Below are 19,883 nucleotides of genomic sequence, written 5' to 3'. Positions count from 1 at the left end.
TGTATGCCATTGCAAAATGATCTTGGTTCTTCTTATTACAATCTTGATCCTATTTCCAAATTCCTATCTATTCGAAATTTTTCTTTTGCTGACAGTAGGTCCAATCATCATGTAATGACAACTTCAAACAATGCTGGCAATACATGAATACATGGAGAAAGAAGAATTTCAAGTAGTGGGAAGTATCATTTGGGAAAAACTATGATTAGTATCCTGACTAACATCTTCAGCACTCCTGATTCCATGTAAGCACATGCCATTTTAGCTAACAGATGTGTCTCAGAAAAGCAGAATGAAAATATCTATTTTTTTTAATAAAAGAAGGAATCTTTTAGGAGCAGGCTATTGCAAAGAAACCTGTGTTAAAAGTTTTCTGTGAAACAAATATTTAATGACCTTTCATCTTAGACCTCATGCAGCACTAACACAATTATTATATAATGTTGTTTATTATACTTATCTTGTCCCATCCTCCATCTAAACGTTGAGTTCTATGACAACAGGAAACATGTCATATCTGACCTTTGACACTTGTTGAAAGAATAATCAGTTGCTTATTGATTTTTCTTTAAGTTGTAAATATTTGTACTCCTCTGACTAAAAAAATGGTTAAGAGCAGTGACTTTACCTCATGACTTTTATTGTTGTAACATAGCTATATCAGGTGACAAGTACTCTCTACTGTCACCAATATGTGAGCTAAGAAGGGGGACCTGAATAAACATTTTAAGTACACAAAGCAAAAGTTAGGTTTTAAAAAACATTTTTCTTCCTCACAAAGTAAAAATTAGAATGTGCCATAAGCATTACAGACCTCAGATTTCCCTTCATGACAACCCAGGCTTCAGAGGCCTTGTATCTTGAATAAGCCTTTAAGTTGCCCAAACAAAAGAAAAATACAACCAGTTTCAGAACTGCACATACAACATTAGCTACTCTGGTCACCTCCTACTATCTGAATTTGGCAGTAGAATAAAAAGGAAATAGGAGCTCTTCTTTAAACAATCTTCCTTCTGAACAGCTTTGGCAAAAATGTTATTTTTTACACTGATTTTTCATTTTTGGGGAAAGGCTGGATTTCCCATCCTCCCACTTAAAGAGCTATACCATCCTATGGCCCTCCTACAAGCTCTTGAAGCCCTTGGATATTCCTCTTTCCAAAGCAGTAGACAGCAGGCCCACTGGCTACAATTCTTGGTAAAAGAAAAGTACAAAGAACTTAAACCCACTTTTACATAACTTCCTTTATGCTCAATCTTGATTATGATTTGATGAAATATTTAGGTACTTAATACAATCAGTTTATGAAGCTGATAGAGGAATGTATATTTTCCTCTTCCACTGTCCCTGTCAGACTGTTCCATGATCAGCTTTGGATCCACCTAAAAAAAGAAAAGGAAAGTAAATAGTAAAGAAATTATTTCTTACTTTTGATGATTCTAAAATCATGAATATTTGTTTCTTAAAAACTATGAGAAAAATTTTCTTTGCTATTCAAAGTATTTCTTTAAAATTAAATCTTGCTTTTTACTTCCAAAACACATCATTATAATCTTATAGTAGTTCAACTAAGTCCCCCTGACAATGCTGACAATGGGTACAACTCTAAATTATTGGAAATGAGAACCCCTTAGGAAAAGACTTCTCATGGAAAGCTGGGGATAGAAGTATGGCTGCACTCAACATTAAGACTTGGAAACAACCTTCTGTAAGAATGCCTTCTGATCTAAACTGCGAAGAGGAGCCAGAATGAAAACTTTAACTGAGTTCCCCCCAAATGAGAATCCTCTGGGCTTGGAGGTTAAGGTTAGAACACCAAATTGCAGTCAGAGTTTTAATGAAAAGGATTATTTTTTTGTTGTATTTTCTAAACCTTACATTTCAACTAAGAGGGACACTGGGAAATCTTAAAGTCACAAAAATTAATTCTGCTACAAAATTAAAACTACACTACTCAGTCTCCTTATCTATCAACTGAGGGAATGAATGGGGTTTATATCATTTCTAAGGTCTCCTTCAGGTCTAGGATTCTGTTACTTTACCTATGTAAAGTGATGTATCTAGTACAAGAAATATTTTAAAGAGATCCCAAGGTGACAGGGCACAGAGGAGTCATACTGTACTTTCTGAAGGTATCAGTTCAGTCCAGTCTCATTGCTTATTCCAAAGTACTTTCAATAGAAATGGCCATTCTAGAAGCAATACTTCTGAGGAGTTTGTAAATAACATTCTCAGTTAAGTAAATCACTGAATCAGCTCTCCAATTTCTTCTCCCCAGCTTCTAATTCCCATTTCCTTACAACAGTATACTGTCAGCACTAGACACTAGTCCAGTCTAAATTGACTCCTTGTACCCTAAACAACTGAGCTCATCCCAACCTTGTCTCTAAAAAGCAATACTGGGTTGCAGTAAAGGAGGATCATAGGTTCATAGGGAGATGAGGACTGGGAAAAAAAGGAACATTGGGTTTGGTATTCACTGATGACCTTGAGTAGAACAATAGAGAGGGTGTAGAAGTTAACTAAAGAAGTAAGGGTTGAGGCCATTAGCATCCTAATTTGGGAGGAAAGGGAGCACCCATGAGGATACTGGGGATGCAAAGGATAAAAATGCTTATCTTCCAACAATGCAATGATCCAGGACAACTATGAGGGACCTATGAGAAAGAAGGCTATTCACATTCAGAGGAAGAACTGTGGGAGTAGAAACACAGAAGAAAAATGATTGCCTGATCACATGGGAGGATGGGGATATAATTAGATATATTGACTCAAAATGAGCACCCTAGCCCAAATATCAATAATATGGAATTAGGTCTTGATTAATGACTCAGTAAAATCCAGTGGAATTGTGCGTCGGCTATGGGAGTGGGTGGGAGGAGGGTAAGGATAGAACATGAATCCTATAACCATGGAAAAATGCTCCAAATTAATTAATTTATTAAAGATCTTAAAATAAAAAAAGATGCTTATCTCCATCTTACTCCTGCCTTTCTCCAAACCTAACTTCTTCTACCTTTACCAAATGGTCTATACTAACCCAGACCCTAACATCAAGCTATTTCACTTGTTAAAACACCTTGAAAACTTACCTGATTCCAATCATATGTTTTTTCATACCATGTGGGAACAATTATTTCTCTTGGTTTCAATTTGCAGAATAGACTGAAAATTTTCAAAAAAGTTGCCAAAGATTAGTAAGCAGATTTAACCCTAAGCAGATTTTTGAGAGTCCTTAATTTTGAATGGATAGAATGTGCTGTATTACTCTAAAATGAACAATTTCCACTTTAAAGTATCTGTGGCAGTCACCTTGGGCCTCAAAGAATCGATAAAACAGTAAAGTGCATGCCATGGTAGGTTCTACCCAAATGGAAAAGCTTAGCTTCACTTGGGGTCTGTAATCAGAAGGCTAGCATAGTGAAGTTCAGAAAGGTTCATCACCAAGATATGGAATATTAAGGAATGAAACTTTTTGTCCATAGAAATTCATGAATCTTTCTACTCTGTTAAAATTTCAGTCTTTAGCAGTTGAGGTAGCATCCACATACAAATTAAGTAATGAAGAGTTTTTTCTGTGATACTGTAATTAAACTTCAGTTTCCTCATTTCAGTCATGTCTGACTCTGTGATCCTTACAGGGTTTTCTTGGCAATGATACTGGAGTGGTTTCCAACTTTCTTCTCCAGCCCATTTTACAGATGGGGAAACTAAGGCAAATAAGGTTGAGTTACTTGCCCATGGTCACACAGCTAGAAAATGTCTGGGGTCAGATTTAAACTTGGGAAGATGAGCAGGCATGTTTTCCCGAAAGGCCCAGTGCTCTATCCACTATTTGCTATATAGCTATATAATTAGCTATATAATTGATAGAGTGCTTTGTACATTATAGCAGGCAAGAGAAATGGGGACAAATCTACCACGTGACAAAGGACAGTAGTAGGTGAGGCAGTGGAGAGTCCAACTCTTCCTGACTCCAAAATCTACTATACCAAGCTGCCTCTTGCCTTTTCTAATTAGTAGTCAAGTTGTTTCTGTCTGCATCTACTCAATTACTATATATTTTCTGTCTGCCAATTTTAGTCTCTGTGAAACCCAATGGCATATTTTAATTAATCTTTTCTGATCATATTTGACAGATATGTACTTTTTGCCTTAAAAGCAACAACATGTTACAAATAAAATTAACTTTAAGTTGCCTTAAATAGCTTTCTGTAGTTATTATACTTTTTTTTCAAAAAAAATTTTAAAATGCCATTCCAAAATTGAGCAATAAGGTTGAGGCTGAATCACTTTGTTAGCAGATTTTTCACCCTAACACAAAGAGACAATCAATACCGAATTTCCTCAGCAATTAGTCCAGTAAGTGTTCACTGGCTTTGCTGAAGTATTTGGTCCTCATTCTATGAATAGGGGAAGGATGGTGTTCCACCAAAGATGTTAGTGGCAGTATCATGCCCTTCTACTACATGATCAAACTAAGACAACTGATGACAAATGTATTTTAAGTGGCCATAATGTTTTCATATATACTTCTTTATAAATATTATTTTAAAAGACATATCCACATATGTGTAACCCAGTGGAATTACTTGTCAGCTCTGGAAAGGGGAAGGGAGAGAATATGAATTATGTAACCATGAAAAAATATTCTAAATAAATAAAAAATAATAAAAAAAGCCATATCCATTATTTTAAAAAATATCTATACAGAGTCTCAACATTTCAGTCACAAATTCTGATAAATGTGTTTTAATTAGCATTTTTTAAAGTTACCAAAATTAAATGATTAGCATCCAAGGGCAGAACAACAATATGGGGTAGACCAGTGATGGGCAAACTACTGCTGGGGGTCCAGATGCAGCCCCCTGAAATGTTCTATCTGGCAGCGAGACATTATTCCTAATCTGACGAATACAATGAGTAGGATACAATACAATTAAACTTGGAAAGAGTTGCCTTAGAAACAGACTGACAGATGAGCATTTCCTTTCCTTTGGCCCTTTCTTTAAAAAGTTTGCCCATCACTGGGCTAGACAATTAGCTAAGTGACTTACCCAGCTAGGAAGTGTCTGAGAACAGATTTGTGAACTAGTTCCCCTCCATTAGCCCCCCCCCCCCCCCCGCCTTACCTTCTGTCTTGGAATTAAAACTCTGTATTGGTTCTAAGGCAGAAGATGATAAGGGCTAGGCAATAGGTTAAGTGACTTGCCCTGGGTCACAAAGCTAAGAAGTATCTGAGGCCAGATTTGAACCAACAAACTCCCATCTCTAGGTCTGGCTCTCAGTTCACTAAGCCACCTAGCTGTGTTAACTAATTTTTAAAAGAAATCCTTATTGTTTTCATTTAGAAAATTTGTTAGGAACCAAAAGAGCAATTCAAGTTCTAGAAAATGATACTCAAAATAGGAGATACGGAAAGATGAATTATATCCAAGGATTGTAAGAAAGTAAAGGAAAACTGAATCAACTAGAAGGAATATCAAATATTGTTACTAACTCACCCTAAAAGTTTCTGACGAGCATTATCTTGTAGCTGTGCAATTCTTTCGGGCCCAAGATACATACACCCATTTGGTCCATCACAAACTATCTTATTAATAGCTGCTCGAAGAATGTTAATCTGTACATAAATAGTAACATGACAATGAACAGTTCACTTAAAATGTATCAATGAAAAAACTACAGAAATAGTAATTTTTATAAAACTTAAAATCACAATTCAGGGAAATCTATGTGTTATTTTGCATGCAAACACTAAATTTAAAAAATATTTTACATTCAAATCAAAACAACTCTGAAGCACCACCTTGCACCTAGCAGAGTAGCCAATATGACTGTAAAGGAAAATAATAAATGTTGGGGAGGATATGGCAAAATTGCGACACTAATGTACTACTGGTGGTGAATGATCCAATCACTGTGGATGGCAATTTGGAATTATGCCCAAAGGGCTTTAAAAGAATATTTGTCCTTTAATCCAGCAATACCAATACTAGGTTTATGTCCCAAAATGATAAAAAAAAAATGGGAAAGGTTCTGTTTGTACAAAAATATTTACACCTGTGCCTTTTGTGGTGATGGGATGTCCCTCGATTGGGGAATGGCTGAACAAATTGTGGTAAGTGATGATGATGGAATACTTAGTGTGGAAAGATGAACTGCTTGATTTCTGTAAGAACTGGAAAGACCTCCATGAACTGATAGAGTGAAATAAGCAGAACTAGGAGAACATTGCACACAGTAACAGAAACATTATGAGACAATTAAATGTGATTGACTCTGCTACTAAAAACAATGCAATGATTCAGGACAATCCTGAAGGACTTATGAGAAAGAATGCTCATCTAGAGAAAGAACCGTGGAAGTAGAAACACAGAAGAAAACATGATTTATCATTTATATGGGTATATGATTTGGGGTTTTGGTTTTAAAAAAGTACTCTTATTATAAAAGTGAATAATATGGAAATAGGATTTGAGTAATAATATATGTATGACCCAGTGGAATTGGCTTGTTAACTCTGGGGGGGGGAGGGAAGAGGGAAGGAGACAATAAGAATCATGTAACCATGGAAAAAAATTAAATTTAAAAATTAAAAAAATTTACAAAACAGCCCCTAAGGTTTTCATGGCATTATTTCAACACCTCTTCATGTCCTCACATGTCTTCTCCAGGTTGTCCTTTACCTGTAAGGCTAATTTTTTTCATTTGAACCTTAATTCCATTCTCTCCTGCACCATTAATGACTTTCTTCCCTCTTTTTCATCCTTAACCTTCCTTTCTACTGGTTCCTTTCTCAGAAGAAAATAAAAAAATGGAAGGAAAATCAAATTCAAATCTCTATCCTAAAAAAAAATATCAAAAAACTTCACCTGAAACCTACTACTACTTCAAGGTATTATCTTAACTTCCCTCCCTGCTTCACTATGAAATGAATAGTTTATACCAGTGGTTTTTAAAGTGTGGTCTAGGGGTTCCCAAGTGATCCCAAGACCCTTTTAGGGGTTCTGCAAGGTCAAAACTATTTTCTTAATACTCAACTATTTTAATTTCTGAGATATATAGTGATATAGTTCCCATAAACAAAAGTGGAGATCAGATCCTTGATAATTTTTTTTTTTAATTTAAAACCCTTACCTTCCATCTTGGAGTCAATATTGTGTATTGGCTCCAAGGCAGAAGAGGGGTTAAGTGACTTGACCAAGGTCACACAGCAGTGTCTGAGGCCAGATTTGAACGAGGACCTCCTGGCTCTCAATCCACTGAGCCAACCAGTCACCCCCCACCCCCCTGATAATTTTTAAGAGTATAAAGGGCTACTGAGAACCCAAAAGTTTGAGAACCATCATTTGTCAACCCTCTATGATCTTTATTCTATCCTCACTATTTTATTGCAACTGCTTTCTTGAAGCCTATCAATAGTATATTGTCAAATTCAGTAACCATTTTTATGTCCTTTTTATTTTCCACATTTTGATATGGTTTAATGTCCATTCCTCAACACCTTCTCTTCACTTGGCTTCTATGACATTTTTCTTATTCTTGTCTTATTCTTTCTTGTGTCTTTTGCTGGTTCTCTGTCTTCCTCTCAACTAAGTGTCTCCAATCCTTTTTTCCCCCTCCTCAATAGACACAAATTATTGATCTTATCCACTCTATAGCTTTCATTAGGCTCTTTAGACAGAAGGCATTGAAATTTCTATCTCCAGATCCAATCTCTTCCTATACATTCTAATCCTCTGTTAATTATAGCTTTGTTGATTATTTCTAGCTGAAAGTCTCTTTGGTTCCTTCAATTCAACTTTCCTTAACCAAACTTCTCTTCATTCAAATATGCCCAACTTCCTTATTTCTACTGATAAAATCCTTCAAGTTATCAGGTTATAAAAGATTAGTCATCTTGGCTTCTTCATTCTTCCTCTTTCTCACATCTGATCAAATGCTGCCCTGTCAATTTCTTCTCCAAACCACTTCAAAGTATCCCAATTGGTCTTCCTGACTTCATTCTTTCTCAATTCCAGTTCATCCTACATAACTTACCAGATGAATTTTCATAATGTATCTCTCTGAACATGAAATTCTCTTACAAACATATATTCAGTGGCTCTTCAGTACAAAAAGGATAAACTAAAAACTCTTCAATTTGGTATCCAAACCTTTCCACAAGTTGGTTACAACCAACCTTTCCAGTTTTATTTTATAACTGCTGACTTTCACATATGCTACATTTCACCAAACTGAACTACTAGCTATTCCTTGGTCTTCTCCTACCTTATACTGTAACTATGAATTTGTGTAGTTAGATCCAGAGCTATCTGTAAGGAAGCTCAGGCTCATTAGTGACCTGCCATTAAACCCACAATTTTCCCCAATCCCCAAAACTGAGAGGAGTTCACACTGTGAATGAAAGAACCTTTCCATTAAGCATCTCTTGTCTCTGCGCTACCAGATTCAGAAGAGAATGAGGTTGTGCCTCATCTAAAGAAATGGTTAGCCTGGAAACGATGTGACTAATTTTTGCCAATGATAAAAGCAAGAATATTGTAGATGGAGTCCAACAAAAAAAGCCATGGTACCTTTTGCTTGATGTGAAGCCAACATTCTTTATTTATTTGTATTCAAATCCTCCCCAGAGGTCTGGATGTTCAGCTTATTATAGGTGACTCCCTAGCTCTGTCCTGGACCATGTTCTGTACTCCCTTTATACTATTTTGCTTGATAACTCCATCAGTTCTCACAGTTTCAATTATTATCTCTACACAAATAATTCTCAGATTCCCCAGCCCTAAACTCTCTCCTGACATCTAGTCTCAGACCTCCAACTGCTTACTAGACATCTCAAAATGAATATCCTTAAACTCAAAATATCCCAAACTGAATTTATATTTCTCTTCGAAATCTTTTGGTTTCAACTTTTCTAACACTATCAGGATACCAGCATTCTACTCATCACCCAGGCACATAACCTGGCATCATCCTATACTCCTCATTCAATATACCTCCCACATCCAATCTGTTGCTAATTCCTACTGATTCTGCTTTTGGGATCCTTCTCATATATACCCCCTTTCTCTCCTCTGGCATTGTCCCCACCCTTGTGCAGGTCATTAGTGTCTAACACCCGTTTTTTGCTACAGCTTTCTGGTCTCCCCATTTCATGTCTTTCTCTACTCCAGTCCATCTTCAACTATCAAACTAATCACCCTCTCTATTCAATAAATTTCAGGGACTCTTATTTTTGGATCAAGTATAAAATCCCCTGGCCTATAAAGCTAGTTATAAGTCAGTCCCTTTCCTTTCAAGTTTTCTCTCTGCTGTACATTTTTACTCTTCTAATGCTTTCTTGCTATTCCTTTCACATGATACTCTATCTCCCTACTTCATAGAGTTTTCATGCTATTTCCCATGCCTAGAACAGCTCTCTCTACTTACTTATATCTCCTGGTTTCCCTTAAGTTTCAGTTCAATTGTCACCCTGAAATAGCCTCCAGTTTACTTTGTAAATACCTTAAATGTATATGGTTATTTGTATAATGTTTCCCCCATTATATCATGAGCAACCAGGGTGAAAGGACTTTTTTGCCTTTCTCTGTATCCCTCGTATAGTCCCTGGCACATAGTAAGTACTTAGTAAATGCTTGTTGACTGGCAAGGTTCAATTTCCTTATTGCAAATTTAGTTGAGTTGGACTATAAATGATCTCTAAATCTGAATCCAATAATTTCTGTGGGGAAAATGGATAGCATCAGCAGTTGAAACTATCCTTCCAAATTTCTTTATCCTATAGGAAAGTAAATAAAAGTATCAAAGAATAACGAATGAACAAAAGCAAGGTAGAAAAGAAAAGATGAAATCAAGCTGCTGTTATGCTCAGCAATTCATAATAAATATGCATAGAATGCATAGGACTGTGGAAAGGACTCTTGAATCAAGAGCTAATGGTTAGCCAAGTATGGTGGTGGTATACATCCTGTAATCCCTATTCCCAAGAGCCCGGAGAATTGCTTGAAAATGAGAGGTCTAGTCTGCAGGAGGGCTAGAAAGCCAGTGGAATTTCTATCACTAATTTCAGCACCAATAAGGTAAACCTCTGAGAGCACAAGATATCGGGGCTGCCTAAGAAGGAGTGAATCAGTTAAGGTCAAAATATATCAGTTAAGTCAAAGCTTCTATGCTAATAAACAATGTCATGGGACCAAGAATGGCTACTGAATTTCTAGTCTGAGTGAAATAGGGGGCTCTTTTTGTTCTTCTTCACTGTGATCTTGGTGCAGTCATTCTCTGGGCTTTGGTTTCCACACCAGGTCTGGACAAACTATTCTTGCTGTTCCTCACAAATGACCATCACTCTTCTCCCATGCTGTCACATGCTCAGAATGCACTTTCTTCTCATCATCTTTGCCTTACAGAATTCCTCACTTCTTTCTTTCTTTGTAAAAAATTATATTTCAGGGGGCAGCTGGGTAGCTCAGTGGAATGAGAGTCAGGCCTAGAGATGGGAGGTCCTAGGTTCAAATCTGACCTCAGCCACTTCCCAGGCGTGTCACCCTGGGCAAGTCACTTGACCCCAATTGCCTACCCTTACCACTCTTCTGCCTTAGAGCCAATACACAGTATTGACTCCAAGATGGAAGGTAAGGGTTTTTAAAAAAAATTATATTTCATTTTTTCCCCCTATTACAAGTAAAAACAATTTAAATGTTAAAATTTTGATTTCCAACATCTCTTTTCTTTCTACCCTCACTTCCTCCCTCCTCCCTGAGACAGTAAGCAATCTGAAATAATTTTACATGTCTTATCATGTAAAACATTTTTCCTTTTTAGTAATTTTGTGAAAGAGATCTCAGACAAAATTTAGAAAAAAAGGAAAAGAAAATTAAATATAGTATGCTTTAGACTGTAAGGCAGATGGCATTTTTCATCATGAGTTACTGGGATTGTCTTGGATACTGTGTTGTAGAGAAAAAGTAGGTCATTCACAGTTGTTCATCAAAAAATATTGCTGTTACAATGTACAATGTTTTTCTGATTTTGTTCACTCCATTTTGCATCAGTTCATGTAAGTCTTTCCAGGTTTTTCTAAAATCATCCTTCTTGTCATTTCTTATAGTACAATAGTTTCCCACTACAATTATACACCACAATTTATTCTGCCATTTTCCAATTAACAGACAACCCCTCAGTTTTCAATTCTTTGCTAACATAAAAAAGAGCTGCAATAAATATTTTTTTACAAATAGGTCCTTTTTCCTTTTAAAAAAGTCTCTTTGGGATACAGATCTACTAATGGTATTTCTGGATCAAAGGGTATGCAGTTTTAGACCTCATTTCTTTCAAGATTTTGCTCAAGCACTATCATCTTTTTTTTTTTTTTAACCCTTAACTTCTGTGTATTGGCTCATAGGTGGAAGAATGGTAAGGGTAGGCAGTGGGGGTCAAGTGACTTGCCCAGGGTCACACAGCTGGGAAGTATCTGAGGCTGGATTTGAACCTAGGACCTCCTGTCTCTAGGCCTGACTCTCAATCCACTGAACTACCCAGCTGCCCCTCTCACGTACTATCTTCTGTACAAAATCCTCCCTTTTCAAGATACCTTATATTTATTTTATGTACGTACACAAAGATACAGCCCCAGATACACACATCTACCTCCTCTAACAGAATGTGAATATTTACGTTTTTGTCTTTGTATCCCCAGCTCCTAGTTCAAAGCCTAGCACATTATATATATATCATAAATGTTTGCTGTTAATTGAATGTCAGTTTTTTATGTGCAAGGAAAGCTTATGATGTTCTCCAAGGTCCCTTGTATAACTAGATTTTATGATCTTACCTCAACGATGTCCTCCACATTCAACTGGACATCAAACGCCAACTCAATGTCATGCTCTGGCAATATTGGTGTTCCTGTAGTTGGATTCCACCCCAAACCACAAAGGGCACCGGTGTAACATTTTCCACTCTGATCAACTCTAAAGAACATAGGGGAAATTGTAATGCTAGACAACATTTGACAGAAAATTGCAAAAATAAAATAATATTGCATATTTCTATTTCAACTTCTCATCAACATCAAACAAACACTTTAATCAAATTCTAGTGCAGACATTTAAAATGTGCAGTGCATAAATCCAGGATAAACTTAGAGAGAAGCTACTACTAATAAAAATAGAACAATTTAAGAAGGCTACCAAATGACTGAACTAGAAGGCTGAAAACCTGGAAGTTCCCAAATATTCAATCCTATACATTATGACAATACTGTAGTGACATATACATCACTTCAAAATATTAACTCTTATTGTCAAGAACTTGGCTATATGTGGGCAATTACTTGCTCTTATATGTTTGAGTCTAATTTAAACAAAGCTTTAATTAATTGGTCTTTAAGAATTCAACTATTCAACTGAATTAAATTCCACAAATATTTGTTAAGCATCCTTCCACAGTTCTGTGCCAAATGACAGGTATAAAGTTTATATAAGAATTAATCACTGACCACATAAAATTTACAATATAGTATGGGAAGTTAACATATATGTAAACACAAAGATGTCATCCTAAATAGAGAGATTAGTATGAACAAGGGAATGGAGATGAGAATAAAAAGTGCTTCTACAAGGAAAAGGAAAGGCAGTTAGTATAATTTGACTGCAATGTAGAACACATGCACATATGAGATGTGTCTCTAAAAAAATCAGGTAGTGTGCTACAGTATAAATTGAATTGATTACCAATCTTTAAAGCTTAAACTTTACTTGGTAGACAATTTGAAGCTGCAGAAAGGTCTTGAATAGAAGTGGAATGATCATATCTATGCATGAAAATGCCAGGGCTATAAAAACTAGAATGGAGGAGTTAGAGGGGCTAGGAAACTATGGTCATCATCTACATCAAAAGGTTAATAAAGTCTTTGATAAAGGTAAAAAAAGAAGAAATATAGAGGAACAGACAGGTGGATGTCAGATGATGCACAGGTAGAATAAGATTTGACAACATATTAACTAGATTGAAAATAAACTAGCAGACCTGAGCTTTTATTTCAACTCTACTACTTACTATAAATGAGATCTTGGAAGTTCCTTTCATTTCTCTGGGTCTCAGTTACCCCACCTACAAAATGAGGGAGTTGGACTAGATGACCTCTAAAGTTCCTTCCAGCTCTAATTATCTATGGTCCTGACTTAAACTTCAAAAATGGGAGAACAACCTGAAGACAATGATCAAAAAAAAAAAAAAAAAAAAAAGAGCCTAATTATCATCTTTTAAGAGATTACCAAGGAAAACTGCCCTGATATTTTAGAACCAGAAAGTAAAACAGAAACATAAAGAATCCACCCATTACCTCCTGAAAGAGACTCCCCTAAAGTGAAAACTCCTAGGAATATTACAGCCAGGTTCCACAACTCCCAAGTAAAGGAGAAAATACTGCAATCAGCCAAAAAGAAACAATTCAAACATCATGGAGACATAGTCAAGGTAACACAAGACTTAGCAACTTCTACATGAAAGGATCAGAGGGTCTCAAATATGGTATTCTAGAAAGCAAAAGGGTTAAGAATGCAACCAAATATTACCTACCCAACAAAACTGAGTATAATCCTTCAGGGAGAAAAATAGAGAATTTTCGAGCTTGCATATTCCTGATGAAAAGACCAATACTGAAGAGAAAATCTAACTGTCAAATACAAGGCTCAAGAGAAACATAAAAAGGTAAACAGGAAAGAAAAATCACAAGTGATTCAATAAATTTAAAAACTATTTACATCCCTATATTGAAAGATGATACTTGTAACTTCTAAGATTAATTAATAAGGCAGTTAAGAGTATACATAGATAGAAGGTAAGGGTATGAATTGAATGTAATGGGATGGTATCTGAAAAAATAAAACTAAGGGATAAGAAAAATACACTGGAAAGTGTAAGAGAGGGAGAAATGAGTAAATCATCTCATACAAAAGAGGCACAAAGAGTTTTTACAGTGAATGGAAAATGGGGAAAGTAGGAAGAGGAGTGTTTGAACCTTATTTTCATTGGAATTGGTTCAAGAGGGAAGAACATACACACTCAGCTGAGTACTGAAATCTATCTTACCAATAGGAGGGGAAGAACAAGAGAAGAGGAGTGGGGGAGATAAAATTGAAGGATGAATTGAAGGAGGTGGTATTCTTTAGAAGCAAAATACTTTTAAGATGGACAGGGTGAAAGGAGAGATAAACAAGGAAAAAATAGGATGGAGGGTAATACACAGAAATCATAATGATGAAAAAGTTTATAGGTATCCCTAATAAAGGCCTCACTTCTCAAATACATAATAGAAATGAGTTAAATGTATAACAATACAAGTCATTCCCCAATTAATAGTGAAAGGATATGAAAAGACACTTTTTAGATGAAGTAATCAAAGCTATCTACAGTTATGTGAAAAAATACTCAAAATCATTATGAATTAGAGAAATACAAATTAAAATAACTCTGAGGTACCTCCTCACTCTTATCAGGTTGACTAATTAAGATAGAAAAGGGAAATGACAATAAACTTGGAGGGGATGTGAGAAAACTGAGACACTAATGCACTGTTGGGGGAGTTATGAACTGATTCAACTATTCTGGAGAACAATTTGGAATTATGATCAAAGTACTGTAACACTGTACATATCTGTTTGCCTTAGTAATACTATTACTAGGTCTGTACCCCAAAAAGCTAAAGAAAGACTTCTTAGTTATAGAGGAAGAGGACCTCTATGTACAAAAATATTTATAAGCAGCTCTTTTTGTGGTGGCAAAGAACTAGAAACTGAGGAAATGCCCATTAATTGGGGGATGGCTAAACAAGTTATAGTATTATCTGTAGTATATGTAATGGAATAGTATTATCCTATAAGAAATCATGAGCAGGATGACTCTAGAAAAATCTAGAAAGACTTCTATACAGAGTGAAGTTTAGCAAAACCAGGAGAATACTGTATACAGAAACAGAAATATTGTACATGAACAACTATGAATTACTTAGCCATTTTCAACAATACAATGATCCAAGTCTATCTCAAAGGACTGGTGATGAAAAATGCTATCTCTTCTAGAGAAAAAAAAACGGATGGAATCTGAATCCAGACCAAATCATACTATATTTCATTTTCTTTTTCAGTTTTTTGTTCGTTTTCTTCCACAAAAGGACCAATATGGAAAGATGTTTTACATGATTATACATATAATTGCACATGGATAGATCACATAAAATCTATATCAGATTGTTTACAATTTCAGTGAGAAGGCAGGAAGGGAAGGTGGGAGGGAGAGAACCAGGACTCAAAATTTAAAAAAAGAAGTTAAGAATTGTTTTTACATGTAATTGGAGAAAAAAATAAAATTAAAATGGGAGAATAAGCAAGTAGTGACACTGAACAATAATCAGATCACAGGGAGCAAATAAAATTCTATAATTTATTATTAAAGGAAAGATTAGTGAACATAGAACACATTATATCCCTTTTTATGCAGATCCACCATACTGATAGATGAAAGGAATGCTCTCTATATAAAATCCACCTAAATGTTAACAAAAAATATTGATAAAGACATTCATGTAGTCCTTGGGAAATGATAGAGAAATGTGAATGATTAAGGCAGACTCAAAAGTGAATAAATATCTGGACCCCGAGAGTAGTTATTAATAATCTCATATCAGTTTTGAAGGTAGTCTTCAGGGTTATGCCTATAGAGATCTGTGTTTGACCTTATACTGTTCTAATATTTTTTATCAGTGTGCTAAAGGCACATAGCTGGAATTAACATACTAAAAAATGAGAGATTAAGGATTTGAAAAGTTAGGATAGAACAATGGGTCAAATGTAATAAGATGAAACAGACTAAAAAAATTGGCTTGCCAAATACAAGATGGGAGAATTATTGCTAGACACAATAGTCCAACTGAAAAATACTGTTGTTTTTTATAAAAGCTTAACATTAGTAAACGTTTTATGGCAGCCAAGAAAGATCCCATTATTTTAGACCACCATTAAAAGAGGTATCTACCCTGGTCTAAAAAGAAAGTGATAGTTCTACAATATTCTGCCCTGGCCATACTCCATATTAAGTATTGTAGTCAATTTTGGGTATTACAGTTTGGAAAGAACATTGGTAAGCTACAGTATATTCAGGAGGGCAACCAGAATGGTGTGTTTCTTAAGTTCCTAACATGTAAAGATTGGTTGAAAAAACAAGGGGCATAATTATGGAGAAAATATCATCCTAAAATAATACTATGTGCATATCATACATAATTAAACTCCTTTATAGCATAGTTCAGGAGGGAAAACTAGGCAAGCCTCAGATTCTGGAAGTACTATCAAAAATAAGTCACTACAGACTTTTTACAAATTCATAAATGACCTTTATTTTAAACAATGGACCATTTCATGAAGTGGTAAGGGGTTCCTCATCACTTTGTTTATGTAGAACTCTATAATTAAGGTTAGAGACATTAGAAAATAGATGTAATTACCTCATATGAGATTTTTCTTATACATTCAAAGTTCCTTTACAACTTGAAAAACATGAGCTATATTAAAAACTGTATTTCTTATAGAACTATGTAATGCTCTAATTCATCCTCTTGTGTTTCCCTGATACCATGTAAGCATCTTAGACAGAATATGAACTATGAGCAAAGAATATAATTTAATTTGTGAACTTAGTGTAATTTATCGGTATTCATTATTTCTTTTAGATGTGTATGGATTGAAAAAGAGAGTATAAAATCTGTTGTTATGAACTATCATAGCTCTCTTCTACACTAACCACGGATTATGACTTTGTTCTATAGACTCAAATTTCGAACCCTGAGGGTTGACCTTTAAATAGGAGTATAAGTCTAAGTTGTGTAGAAAAGGAAGGGGAACTGCTTTGCCTGTTTATGGATTCTAGTGAAGACCTTTTTGTATTTTGTCAAGTTTAAATTAACCTGACTTATATACAATATTTAGTGAGTCTGAGGGCTTACATAGGAACAAAGGGACAAGAACGAAGAGTCATTAATACATTAAATTGTCAAAATTCAACCTGGTCTATATAATCTAAGAATGATGGCTTAGAGTCACAGGTTACATTGAGAGAAACTTACAGGTCAACAATTGTTTCTTATGCCTCCATACCTTAGTTCCATAACTGGAGCAAACAACATGCTAAGCAATGCTGGTAGTCCCGGAATATGAGGCATCAGAGAAGTTTCTCTCAGTAGCATAGTAGATCCTGTTTAAAAAAAAAAAGCACAACAACAATAAGAGGTTAGAAGAAAGCAATTAAAATTACTGGTGTGCCTGTATAAAAAGAAAAGCAGTGGATAGAATTAAGTTAGTTAGCTATGTTACACGTTCCTAATACTGAACAAGCAGCTTAAAAAAGAGATATTCAGCACAGATATCCAGTGTTCATAGAATAATTATGTTACGTAGATGACACTAAGTATGTAAGGAAATACAAGTAGATAGAAACGTTTAAATTACCAGTTGCATTTACTGAGAGAGAAGCAGCAACCAACATCCGCTGGTGGAGGTCTTCAGGGGCATCACTGATAATAACAGAGTTTATACTCTCTTTTTCAATCCATACACATCTAAAAGAAAAAATGAATATCAATAAATTACACTAAGTTCACAAATTATATCTATTATGAATATTAACATTAATCCCTGCAAACATAAACATAACTAAGTTCATTCACTATTATTTGCATCCAATTGGATATATGAGCTTAGTTAAGGATGAACACCTACCACAAAATAATCAGAAAAGTAACCAGAAAGATGTAAAATGAATAGTTTTGATGATATTAAATTAAAAAGGATTTGTACAAACAAAAACAATGTAACCAAGATTAGAAGGAAAACAACAAACTGGGAAAAAATTTTATAACATATTTCTGATAATGGTCTCATCTCTCAAATATATAGAGAACTAAGTCAAATTTATAAGAATACAAGTCATTCCCCAATTGACAAATGGTCAAAGGATAATGAATAAGCAGTTCTCAGATACAGAACTCAAAGAAGTCAAAATAATCATATGAAAAATATTTTGAGTCACTCATGATTAGAGAAATACAAATTAAAATAACTCTTGAGGTACCACCTCACACCTATCAGATTGGCCGACATGACAATAAAGTGATATTGGAGGGGATGTGGCAAAATTGGAACCCAGGACCTCCCATCTCTGGGTCTGGTTTTTTATCCACTGAGCCACCTAAATGCTCCCTCCCTCAGTAAGATGGAGTTTTATGTGGTTAAAATAAAATTTACAAATTAAAAAATAAAGGAATGATGAACACATTACTAAGAAAAGAAGAAAAAGTCATTCGAAAGATTTAATTTTATCATACCTGAACTTGGATATTCGAGTCATACTGTGACACTTGAGCTCATATGGATTAAAAGGACCATGAAGTAATACCTTCACATGCAATGAAAAAAAGTAGAATGTCAATATAGAAAGTTACTCTTTTATAATTCTCCCTCCCCCCATCAGTACAATTATATTTTGGACTTTCAACTAGTAAACACAGTCTTAAATTGTAATAAGAAACAATGAATCAGACATTGTTTTATTTTTACTTTTTTTTTTGAGAAAAAACTCAGTTCGCTAAATTATTCTCTTTTTACCCTCTAACACATTATATGCATCTTCTAGCCTAAGTAAAAATGTTTCTAACTGGGCATTTTAGGGAGATTTAACTGATTTCTTCAAAATAGATTTTTTGGGGGATGATCCTTGACCAACATTCCCTAACATCTGATTAAAGCTTTATAGAAAATATTAATCAGTGAATTTTATATTTTAGTGGAAATATTATATAAATGTGAAGTTTCTTAGGGGGATAGATAAGTGGTTCAGAGGATAGAGAGCCAGGCCTAGAGATAGGAAGTCTTGGGTACGAATGTGACCTCAGACATGTCCTGTGTGATCCTGGGCAAGTCATTTAACCTCCATTGCTCAGTTCTTACTCCTCTTCTGCCTTAGACCAATATACAGTATTGATTCTAAGACAGAAGTTAAAGGTTTAAAAAGAAAAAAGAAACAAACAAAAAGAAGCAGAACTGCCGAGTCCATTTTCCAACTTGTAAATCTCAGGAAACAAAAAAGGGATGGCAACAAGCAGGCTAGAAATTCTCCAGGTTAGGAGCTGAGTTTTATTAGTAGATCTCAATCTACTGGCTAATGACCTCCTCCTTTGTCAAGGAGGAGACAAACATTTTCTGTGGTGGGTCACTAATATTTATTCATTAAGCCTGATTGGCAAACCATACTCTTTCTGAAAAGATACTCTTTAATTAATTCAACAAAAATACATTATACTAACAAACATGGAAATACAAAAAGAAAAAAATGCACAATTCATGTAAATCAAGGAATTTTCAACTTAACAGAGAGAAGGAAATGACACAAATTCAAATAAGTACAATAACAAGGAAGAAAGTAATACAGGCAAGAAGAGATCTAAAGTGTTCAAGGGAAATTTGAGAAGGAAGAAATTACTTCAGCTTGGGGGTGGGGGAAAGACAGTTTCTAAAATTACCTTGCAATTTGGGGCACCAAGTTTATTAGCAGAAAAACTGTCTAACAAAATTCGAATAAGAAACTTTTCATCCTCTTTACTGTGAGCCGATGGTGGTATACTTGCATTGGCGCCATTTTCAACTGACTTGGAAAAGAACTCCTTCAGCATTTCATTACTTTGCTAAACAGAATGAGAAGAGTTTATCTTTTAACTGTTATATAAAAGAAAATTATTTTTGATTCCTCTATTTTATTTCCACAGAAGCCCGATTATATGAGATTAAATCAAGCATATCCACATCAAACTGGAGAACCTTGACAACTTC

General features: G+C 35.0%; 1 protein-coding gene across 1 annotated transcript in view; it reads right to left on the bottom strand.

Annotated features, from left to right (window-relative positions):
* Window positions 1-1,280: 1,280 nt before the first annotated feature.
* Window positions 1,281-19,883, bottom strand: part of TDRD9 (tudor domain containing 9) — a 208,212-nt gene continuing 189,609 nt past the window's right edge. The window contains exons 30-37 of the mRNA XM_044659911.1: window positions 19,577-19,738; window positions 18,383-18,453; window positions 17,508-17,617; window positions 17,157-17,253; window positions 11,837-11,975; window positions 5,505-5,623; window positions 3,093-3,165; window positions 1,281-1,382 (exon numbers count right to left, since the gene is read on the bottom strand). Of these exons, the coding sequence (XP_044515846.1) occupies window positions 1,281-1,382; window positions 3,093-3,165; window positions 5,505-5,623; window positions 11,837-11,975; window positions 17,157-17,253; window positions 17,508-17,617; window positions 18,383-18,453; window positions 19,577-19,738 (873 nt within the window). The remainder of the gene's footprint in view (window positions 1,383-3,092; window positions 3,166-5,504; window positions 5,624-11,836; window positions 11,976-17,156; window positions 17,254-17,507; window positions 17,618-18,382; window positions 18,454-19,576; window positions 19,739-19,883) is intronic.

The sequence above is a fragment of the Gracilinanus agilis genome, chromosome 2, assembly GCF_016433145.1.
Source record: "Gracilinanus agilis isolate LMUSP501 chromosome 2, AgileGrace, whole genome shotgun sequence".
In the NCBI taxonomy this organism is placed as follows: domain Eukaryota; kingdom Metazoa; phylum Chordata; class Mammalia; order Didelphimorphia; family Didelphidae; genus Gracilinanus; species Gracilinanus agilis.
This window is presented reverse-complemented; position numbering and strand designations above follow the sequence as displayed.